Below are 10782 nucleotides of genomic sequence, written 5' to 3' on the forward strand. Positions count from 1 at the left end.
TTGAGTGTCCTTTGTAGTAATGAATCTCCATAAGTTAGACTCTTATGACATCATCTTGGGTAGACCGTTCATGCAAAATGTGTGATCAGACCATGACTGGTGGTTTGATAACATTTATTTCAGAAAAGGAGACCAAATCATTAGAGTGGACTTAAAAACATGGAAGGACCATCCCATGAGTGGAAATTTATTTGTTGCTGAAACTAACACCACTAATAGGTCGACATCAGTAAATTTGTTCAAAGCGTATAAGAAAGAGGACAACAGGAAGGTTCTTGAAGACTCACCCAAGCTAGCAAACTCAATAAATTGGTATGCATACACTAGCCACAATAGATCCACCAACTATGAAAGAAACTCAAATTATGCAACTTAACAATGATCACCCTTTTACACCATAAGAGTGGTGGTACCTAATGAAATTGAACATGCAATTGATAAATCCATTGATAATTAGGAGATAGCAAACATTACTCATCTCAACTTTTGATAAACAAAATTAATGGGTGCAACATACCGAATACAAGTCGTAGCAAATAGCCAAGCAAGGCATAACCTCATTTCCTGGGAGACATCTAAACATCTTGGCCAGGTACTCCTTGAAGTATGTGATTTTGAAATTCAATCCATAGGAGGTACCCCAATTTATGTTGTTGGTTCCTTAATGAGATGAATGTTTTCGTGGACAATCGCCTTATTATGTAGCATTGCCTTGCATCATATCATACTGCATAGTCATGTTTCATCATGTTGCATCATGTCATGTAGCATCATCATGCATCATTTTATGTTGAATCATGTTGCATATTTTCATGTAAAAGCATATATGTATCATGCATCATCCTATCATGCAAAGTGTTGCCTACATTGAGATTAAATGTTACATGTGTTTGAATTGTGAAATGTTACATCTCCATGCATTGATATTAAAATTTTCCATGTGCTTGAATTTAGGAATGCAAAATACATGTCTACTACATGCAATTCACACGTTACCATAGATACACCTACCAACCAACTGCTACCTTCACACAAAATGTTTAAAATACTAGAAGAAGATAAGCCACATCAAAATGACAAAGCTAGAAGAATACAAAATAAATTGCTCACACAATAGGAAGCTCAAGAAGAAGAGGAGCATAATCATGCAATTTGTGCATGCTATGACAAGGGATTGCTGCTCTTGCTAGACAATATCCAACAAACCTATAGTGGATAGATCCTACTAGTGCTCGATGAAAGGACATCAAGAAATTGGGGTCTAAACACGAGGTATAACCCATCTAGGTACTCAGCAATTTGATGTAGAGATAAGCCATCAAACGAAATTTAAAGGTTCTTGGCATTCAGGTTCTTAGCCCGTTGAGAAGAATGGGAGATAGGAAGATCATTAAATGTCAGTGCCCAAAGATTCGAGCTCAAGCATGTGACATATACATTAACATATATGGCAAAGAGCCCACAAGAGCCCCACCGTGGGATGTGCTTTTGTACTTCACAAAGATGTTATATTTGCACTTTCCTGGTAGAATTCTCCTTATACAAAGAGAAACATTTGAACCCTCGGACAGACGTTGCAGTCATAGAAGAAATGCTTTGAGCTAGTGAGAGCATGAGAGACAATGGAATTGCAAAAATAGAAGCTCCATGATGAAAACAAAGCTCCTTTTGAGGAAATCCAATGCTTGCAAGGCACAAGTGAAGTTGCATGAAACACGATACAGATAGTGTTGAGAAACTTAAAACAAAATCAACATGCACTTAAGGTGAGAGTGCATGGAGGAAAGAGCCGCAATGCAAGGGGCATAGTTAGAGGACATAGAGATGGTAATATGTTGCCATCCTTCAAACCATACTATTCCAATTGACGAGCTTCTAGTAGTGAGCAGTGATGATGCACCCATATGTGTGATTCACTAGGTAGCTTTTGATGCATCTATTAGATTTTATACCATAGATTGCCAGCATTGGTTTTAGTGTATTTGGTTGATACAAACCATGTGAGCAAGTAGGTTGTGCCCACTTTATTGCCATGAGACTTCACCATTGTTGTATATTGTTTTGGGCATTGGCAATTTAATTCTGCACTAGCTCTAAGCTCATGAGTCATGTAAGTTGAAAATACTTTAGTGTTTGAATATGAAACATCTATATCTTTTTTGAGGAATTAGCATGGTATGTTGACTCTTAAGTTCTAAATATTAAACTATCCATATAATGTATTCCAAGTTTAATAGAATTGTGCATTGAAGCAACCCCTTGAATCAAACCCTTTGAAATGACCCTTTGAAGTAAACCCATTGAAGTAAAACCATGGAAGCAACCCATTGAAGCAAACTCACTCAAGCAAGCATGTAGACATTATTCCATGCTAGTCATCAACTCAGTGCAATAGAAGAAACATATGAGGAGATGGAGAAGCAAGGGTTAGTTTCAATAAGAAGTTTTCCCTTATTTACTATCTCATTCCTTTTCCTTTCTTACTTCTCAATTGGCACTGCAACTTTTGGTGCATAATCCCAATGGTGGGAGAATGTTTACATGATGGATTTTGGAATTGCAAGAGTTCTTTGTTTCCTTTGTGACACACATATGTTGTAATGTGATGTCACAAAGGAACAACCTTTCTTTGATGAAGCACTCTCAAACATCAATATGCTTTGTCCTTGATGATATACTAGATTCCTGTCTAAGTCTTGAGCTGATTGACCATCACAGTACATCCAGGCTTTATGTCATCAAAACAATCTATTATTCCTAACAATAGTCTTCATAGCCATAGAGCCTCACATGCACCTATTGTCATGAGAGCTCTATTTTGTACTTTGATTGAAGACAAGAAATAGTTGGTTGTTTGTTGAGAAACCATGATATTGCACCTTGACCAAGAAAAAACGCATATCCTTGTGTAGGTGATCTCTTGGTCACATGATCTCTTGCATAATCCACGTCATAATATCCATGCAATCTTAGGTGAATTGCTCTATATTTTATTCCAATTGTCTTGTACCTCCTAGATTTTTGAAGTTGAGTTGTCCAAACCTCTTATGGCATTGTGTACTGAGGTATACATCTTGATTTTGATGATGAGTTGGTAAGGCTCTTTGAATAGGAACTACTCTATAGTTTATTCATATATCAATAAGATTCTATGACTAAAATTTGCTTATTCTATGTTCAATTCTATAAGTTATTTTATATTGTGTTCTATACTTTGTGTTGTTATTTGTGGAAGATATTGAGATCAGGCATCTATGTTCATCTTGTATCGAAAAACATTCTTATCTTTGAGTTTCCAAACATTAACACACAGAGTTTAAGTTAAGGATTTGAAGAAGAGCAAATTTGGTGGGTTGTTTGTTTGTAGGATGTCTCCATCTTCAACAAGCAGCTCCAGTGAGGATGAATCCCTCCGTATCCACCATCGCGAAATGTGGTTGGAGCAAAAAATCAAATGTCTGTGTGATCGATGTCGAGCGTATGTGGATCCAACAAATGTGTGCTAAATAAAAAAGCATTTGGATAATAATCTAATTAAAATTTGTTTGGATAATATTGTTAGTAGTTACTAGATATGCGTAGAAAACATCAACCTAACCTATAGATATGAGCCAATGCTAATAGACATGGACTAGAATTAGAACATTGCCAATATAGTTTTCATGAGTATGTGCTTTTTGGATAAGTGATGTATATGGATATTGAAAATTGCATAACCTTAGACCTTTATACATCAATGTGATTTTGGCTGGTCCTTTTTAGGTTACTTTTTAAACCCATGAGGCAAAATGTGGAAGTTGAAATTTCATGGATGATGGGGGTTAATGTGTTAATAACTCTCTAGCATGATGTTTGCATAATTAAAGTTGACTTTGATTTGGGGGGGAGTTAGCATGTGTCAGAGATGAGATGCTACTAACGAGAATGATACACCTACTCATTGCATAATAAACTATTGAGGAGAACTCCTAACGTTAATCATTTGGGTCTTTTGACATTTTCCTATATATGGGAGGGGCGTTCTCACTATGTATTATCAAAAGTCTCTCAAAAGTTGGAAAAGCTTAGAAGTACTTTAGTTTTTGGCATGAATAAAGGTAGAATAGATTGCATGGTTCTTTTCCCAAATTTTGATCACACATCAATGCAAAGTTCACATTTTCTTAATGCAAGCTTCTTTGTTGCCCTAATTAGTATGATGCTCTATCATGTCTCCATGGCAAATCCTCACAAAAGCTATATAAGATTGCAATGGAAAAGTGTATTGTGCTTTACAAAGATAACTAATTTGTATTATATAGAGATAACTTAATGCAAGCTTCTTTGTTGCACTAGTTAGTATGTTGCTCTATCATGTCTTCATGGCCAATCCTCACAAGAGCTATACAAGATTGAAATGGACAAGCATATTATGCTTTACAAAGATAAGTAAGTACAAATTTGTTGGATTTCTTATGAAGTATTGACTAAACTTGCTTCTACCACACCCTACAATTCTTGACGTGATATTATATCATCCACTATTTGTCCACATTTTGTCTCTTCCCCATTAGATCTTCTTTGACTACCTTCACTCCTAGCCATTGACACATTTTGAATTGCTTAGTAGGATCTCCTAAGAAATGCAAACAAATTCTTGTGCTAGATCCTATTCATGGCTTATGGTAGATTTTATAAGTCCCTTGACAGACTGGTACCCAATTGGATTTGCAGAAGCAGTTATCCATCAGCAGTACAAGTGTACTTTATTGTGAAATTTATCAAATCACCTTGTCTAATATACATCAAAATACATCCTTCCTATATTGAACTTGCAGATAGATTTCTATGACTTTGTAGAAGCCCTTATATTATATAGGTAGATTTCTAAGACTTTGTTGATTTTCTAGAACCCCTTAGATTTCTCTTACTAAGACACATCTTAAAAGACCACCACTACACACCCATTAACATATTAGGTGGGCCATCTTTGAGTGACCTCTCAATTGCTCTTCGATACATCTCTTAATCTATGATCTAGCACTAGGCACCTCTACTTTGACAACAAACTCCCTTGGCATTGCCTATCACACTTTAATATTGTTGTGCATTGCAATGTGGTTGATCTTAATTGCTCCATGGAAACGTTTTAGGGCCAAACTTTTTAACCATCTTATACTAGGAGGGCCTTGCATCCCTATGACCCCACGCTTATTAAGTTTCATTGTCCAACACTTTTGGATGGAGAAAAATGTAAATGAGGCCTGAGAAGACCTGTTGAAAACCAAAATTGGCTACTGAGACTCGGCATTTCTCTCTAGATTACTCCACTAGCTCCTTGATTAGCCCCCGTAGATGTCACAATAGGAATGAGGTAGTCACATCTTCTCGTGTTCCCTTTGGACTACTAGCTCTTTGAGAAGTCTTGTATTGGCACAAAACAAATGCAAGCTAGTAAACGAAACAAGTTTAAGGCACAATACACACCAATTTGGGCTAAAGGGGCGTGCCTTGACATAGTCAATCTTGGGTGCTGAGTGTGGGCATCCACAATCCCCTAACCATTCCCCATCCATCCATAATATGCATTAACAAGGGGGTTTGAACCCAACACTCACCAAAAGAAAACACCATGTGGGCCATTGACAATCGCTTGCTATCTTAGTGTTTAACCACACACTGCCTACCTCTGCTCTCTCATGGGCGGGGTATGGCATGGGGAATACGGAGAGAGGTGAGGAGTTGTCATGAGTCAATTGCCACATGGCAGATGATAAAGTGTCATTTTTGTTATTCGTGTTGAGGTGGCATGAAGCTATTGAGTTCACCACGTCAAGTAGATGGGTTGACGTTAGATGTGCTAATCCTCACAACCATTTGATGATAAAGTCATCTGTCTGGATCAATGACTTGCTATATCAGAGAGTTGAGCTCTCACCACTAGAGCCCATCAGCCGTTTCATTGAAGATTCCAAGTTTTCATTGTATTATATAGTTAATATATACCCAAAAGATATTGCGATCGGCGCTAGGTGTCCAATGATCGATGTGGCGGGTCGTCCTCGACTGTCGGTCAAGATGGGTGCGACGTGGAACTGAGGATGGGCCGAACAAGTGTAATATATATATATATGTATGTATGTATGTATGTATACACACACACACAAAAATATATGTGTGAGTGTATACATACATACATAGATTTACAAAAAAAAAGTGTGTGTGTGTGTGTATATATATATATATATGTATATGTATATGTATATATATATGTATATGTATATATATACATATATGTATATGATATATAATACATATTATATATCATATACATATATATATATATATATATACATGCATATACATGCATATATATATATATATGTACATGTATATATACATATATATATATGTATATATATGTGGCGAGTTGGCCACGCTAAGCAGATAGGCCGTACCGATTCTTCTTCCTGTGAAGCGTTCGGGCTCCCCAAAACTGGGAAGAAGCTTCCCATTCATAGTCTTCTCAAATGCTTATTTCTGCTCCTCGATACATCACATTCACCATTGCATTCTGCAAAACATGCTCTCAGAATCGCTCCTGCAGAGTCTCCACTCATGGCTCGAAGAACCTTGCCAGCTTCTCGTACTCGAAAATCCGTCACACACGCCGATTCTTCCTCCCCTTCACCGGAAGCTTGCCACACACAATTGCCTCACATTCAGCACAGATCGTCTCAATTCGTTAACACCTTTGCTAGGAAGAAGCAGCGCGCCCGGAAAGTACCCCTTCAAACGGCAACGGACCGCCACGGGAAGAATTGCGATGTGAGCGATTGTGATCGGTTCTTTAAAGTGGAGGCTATCCGGAAGAAGCGAGTCCGGAAGGTAAGTTTTCATGTTCACGTGCTTGAGATCCCGTCTGGCGGCCTCTCTTTCCAGTGGTTCTAGCTGTTGTTGCTCTGACGATCCGCATTGCACCTCAGCTCAAGGCCTTGCTGAGGGACCGTGAGATGATAGAAACTCGGACTCCTATGTAAATCAACCTCCCGGTAACCATCATTAGGCAGGTGGGATCAGGGAAGATGAGGAGCTAATGCTCCCAGTCTTGGATGTTCTTAAGGCTGCTATAACAGTGCCTAAAAATATGAGACAAATGGAAACATGTTACATGTCCTGCTTACAGTAGAGCTTGTAGCCCATGCCTGGTCTGCTCAAGTGGCTTTGCGCCTCTGGCGTTGATTTTATTGCTTGATAATCACCCTTTTTTAGAATTGGCTCGAAGCAGAGGCCATTGAATTTATGCGACAAAAAGCTGAATTTCTACTTTTGGATATGTTCTAGTCTTACAATGGTATATATTGAATTTATGCGACAACAAGTGCACTATCCATGGCATTTTCGAGGTTTATGCACTTGTTTGTCTTCTTTGTCTGTAAGTACTTTGAGGCAGCAAAATGATTGCCTATGACCCGATTTTATATGTAAGAACTTTTAGCAATCTAGTATCTTGGTTAGCAAGAGAAGCCAAAGACTGTAAAAAACAAAGATCAGTACTCAATATCTGAATCCTTTTAACGGACTCTTTTATAAAGAGTCACACTTGAAAAATTGTGAGCCCCAAAGGGTGCAGGCCCTGTGAATTGTGTCACCCTTTATGAAATGCTGTATAATTTAATGTATGGAAATAGTGAGTGTCCCTCTCCATGCAAGAGTGTCTCCCATAGTGAGTTTCCCTCTTCATGTATGGTTTTGCTTTATGGGAGGTGTCCTGTGGGAAGGCATACCCTTGCATCCTAAGGGTCCAACCATAGAACCATCTATAAGTCAAAGGATAGGAAAGGATTTAAGTTGCAGATTGTGACTTTCCCTCCCACCCAAAAGATAACCTGGGTGGAAAAGGTGATTCGGTGCAGGTTTGTGTACATAAGCAGATCAGTCCAGTAAGCATTGTAAGCTGGAACTTGGCTAGGTGTCGCTTGGCACAAATATCTAGTTTCATGTGGTGCATTATCAGGTGGGATCACCTGTAATGCATTCACGGTTCCTACGCACTCATATGGGGTGTCTCTCGTCTGCTGTGAGCACCAACCGTAGGCCACAGAGCTGAGTAGATAATTGCAAATACACCAGAGCAGCCAGCTCTCATGCGCATTCCTATATTTTGAATCTTGATGATCAGCCTTATTGAGCTGCTATATGGATCCTTCTTGCCTATATCGGATTCAATTCTTTATGCATCTTTGTCAGATCTGTGGACACAAAAGTAGTAGACTGGTTTTTTTTATCGTTTAGACAAATATTCTAGCATGGATTGATTCTGGGAGCAGTTGACATGACTGTTGCAGCTCTGTATGGCCAGGGGGAGGTGCAGTATCTGATCAAATGGTGAACTTCCCAACAGTACATATCCTTTTTTCGTTTTTTCATAAACAGTTTTGAATATTATCTATCTTTCTATGGTTCCTTGATTAAGGTTCCTGTTTCAGGTTGGGTTGGCCTGAATCCAAGAATACTTGGGAACCCTATGAGCATGTTAAGGACTGTTCGTACATGCTTGCAGACTTTGAGAATTGGTAATGCTCCAAAGTAGCTTATCTGGATTTCAATAAAGAAAACATCAGCTGATACCTCCTTATTCTCTCTTGTTGTTAGGTGGCAGACCTGCAAACGCAGGAGGCATAGCTTACCAGTAAAACGGAGCTGCAGTTCTTTGCACAATGCCCAAGAACAGTCTCTGATGTGTGACCCGCTGGATACTGAAAAATGTTTAGGAAAAGATGATGCACTGGCACCAACTAATTCTATTTTTGCTGCTTGTAGTAATTCACCTTCTGAGTTGAAGATACCATGCATTTCAGAATTGGCGGATAGTCTCACAGAGTCAAGGGAATGGCAAGATAAGGAGCAGTCTCTGTTGCCTGTCTCAACATCATTGGCTGGAAGTATGAAAGAACAATCAAAGCAAGACAGAGTAACTGAAGGTCACAGCATGAGAATCTCACCAGCGAGAGATTCGTCTGAAATGGGGACTTTAGTGATGGATGTAAAAAAAACATCATTAAGACTTCATGAGGAGACGATTTGTCCTTCAAACTTGCAAACGAACAGCCATGGGCTAGTAGTTGATTGTATACTCAAAGGACAGGCACCAGACCACTTCACAGGAGCAAAGAGGAGAAAATGTGGGTTGATAAGACATGTCCAGCAGAGCTTTGACCAAGAACAGCAGAATGGGAAGTGGGGAAGGCAACCTGATGGTTACAGGGAAGAAATGCAGCCTCCCGTGAAGAAAACTAAGAAGGGCAAGACAAACACTGATGTTGGAATATGTAAGGGAGGGGCTCTATCTTGTGTGGATGGCAGAAGTCGTCAATCAATCTAAATGTAATGATTGTATTAATGTGGATAATGTGCCTGAAAATCAGATAATCAAGCCAGCAGCAGTCGTGAGAGCTGCTGCACAAGAAACTAAACAAAATAAGCATTCTTTGTATGTATCAGATTTTCAAGAGGCAGCAATGGAGTCTCCATCAAATCCACTTTTTATCAAAGAAATAATGAAGGCTATAAGTTTTAACAACCTTATTATTGAAGGAGAACAAGAAGTCGTCGTCCTTTTTAGGGCTTTGAGGTACATATGAAATTCACCTGGCTATATTTGATTCCTACCAGAATGCTGCTAATGACTTTTGTAAACAACTAGAGTTCAGGATTGGTTGCATTTGCCATTTGTTTCAGGCAGAAGGTGATGTTTAATTTTGTGAATCCTGTATAAAACATTTTTATTTATCATTGCGAATCCTAGGTCTGATGACAAGGAGGTGCTCGTCGACAACAAATTCATGCGCTTGAACTATCCACACCTTGTGAGTTTCAGTTTTTTGCTTAGTAAATGACATAATTTGGGTTTTTCACCCTTCTAAGGGTAGAGTTTTTAGGCAGATGCCAAGTTTTAGTGTCTTTGAAGGTTCTCATTTTGCTGATGTAACTGGTTTTCTTTTTTAAAGGGGATCATTTTCAGGTAAAAAACTTCTAGGAGACCTGGCAGAACACTTGTCATGCATATGCTTTGCTGATGTCTCTGTTTTTTCCCAGCTTCTGAATTTTTATGAGCAGAGCATCCATGATGGTGTTCCTATAAGCAGCTGAATTGAACTCGCTAAGCCTGAAAAACAGTAGAAGAGGCAGAAAGAGCATTGTGACCTGCATAGCTGCATAACTCTCGAGACTAATGCATTGTTCGGTATCTCATCTGACACTATGATGCATTAAACACAACTGCCATTGCTAACTAATAAGATGATTGAATGCTCTCGATTTACACAATGTCAAAGCAAGAAATCAGATGACATAGCTCCAAGTGGTGTGCAATCCTTAAAATAAATAAAGCAAAAAAGCAGATTAGATGCCCAAAGTAGTTTATTTTCTCGAGCTTTACCTCCTCTCCTAATGTTATTGCTTTTTGCTCCTTACTCAGGTTGTAAGCCTCTTCCCTCGTGCATCCCCTCCAAACTTGGCCCCCACGATTTGCTATAGTTAGTTGACGATCTACCAAATTGTCCAATTGCTCGGTGGTGCATGCACATCCTCCTTATTTGCTTGATGAGTATCCTTAGTTTCTTCATAGAAGCGAACACGTTCTGAAATCCACCTGCCTCTAAGAGTATCAATGATGGTGTAATGACACTATAACCATGGGAGACAAGAATATGCAAAATATGAGCTTTGATTTTCCCTAATGTTTAGTTTCTAGATAATGCATTATTTTCTTTATTCCTTATTCGTGATCAACCTACATCA

The 10782-nt window shown here is 38.7% G+C and overlaps 1 protein-coding gene across 1 annotated transcript; it reads left to right on the forward strand.

Moving 5' to 3' along the window:
• Nucleotides 1-9319: 9319 nt before the first annotated feature.
• On the forward strand, nucleotides 9320-10296 carry LOC147884702 (putative chromo domain-containing protein LHP1). The gene is made up of 3 exons (XM_087397688.1): nucleotides 9320-9613; nucleotides 9788-9848; nucleotides 10078-10296. Exons 1-3 carry the CDS (start codon nucleotides 9339-9341, stop codon nucleotides 10129-10131), a joined length of 390 nt encoding a protein of 129 aa, XP_087253814.1. The 5' UTR covers nucleotides 9320-9338; the 3' UTR covers nucleotides 10132-10296.
• The last annotated feature ends 486 nt before the right edge of the window (nucleotides 10297-10782 follow it).

Source organism: Dipteris shenzhenensis, chromosome 26 (assembly GCF_047967505.1).
Source record: "Dipteris shenzhenensis isolate YYH24624 ecotype China chromosome 26, Dip_SZ_1.0, whole genome shotgun sequence".
NCBI lineage: Eukaryota > Viridiplantae > Streptophyta > Polypodiopsida > Gleicheniales > Dipteridaceae > Dipteris > Dipteris shenzhenensis.

Coding starts and splice junctions, on each gene's coding strand:
- LOC147884702 (XM_087397688.1), top strand. CDS start 9,339: ATGGCAGAAGTCGTCAATCAATCTAAATGTAATGATTGTATTAATGTG. Junction 9,614..9,787: donor GTCCTTTTTAGGGCTTTGAG/GTACATATGAAA, acceptor TGCGAATCCTAG/GTCTGATGACAAGGAGGTGC. Junction 9,849..10,077: donor GCTTGAACTATCCACACCTT/GTGAGTTTCAGT, acceptor GTTTTTTCCCAG/CTTCTGAATTTTTATGAGCA.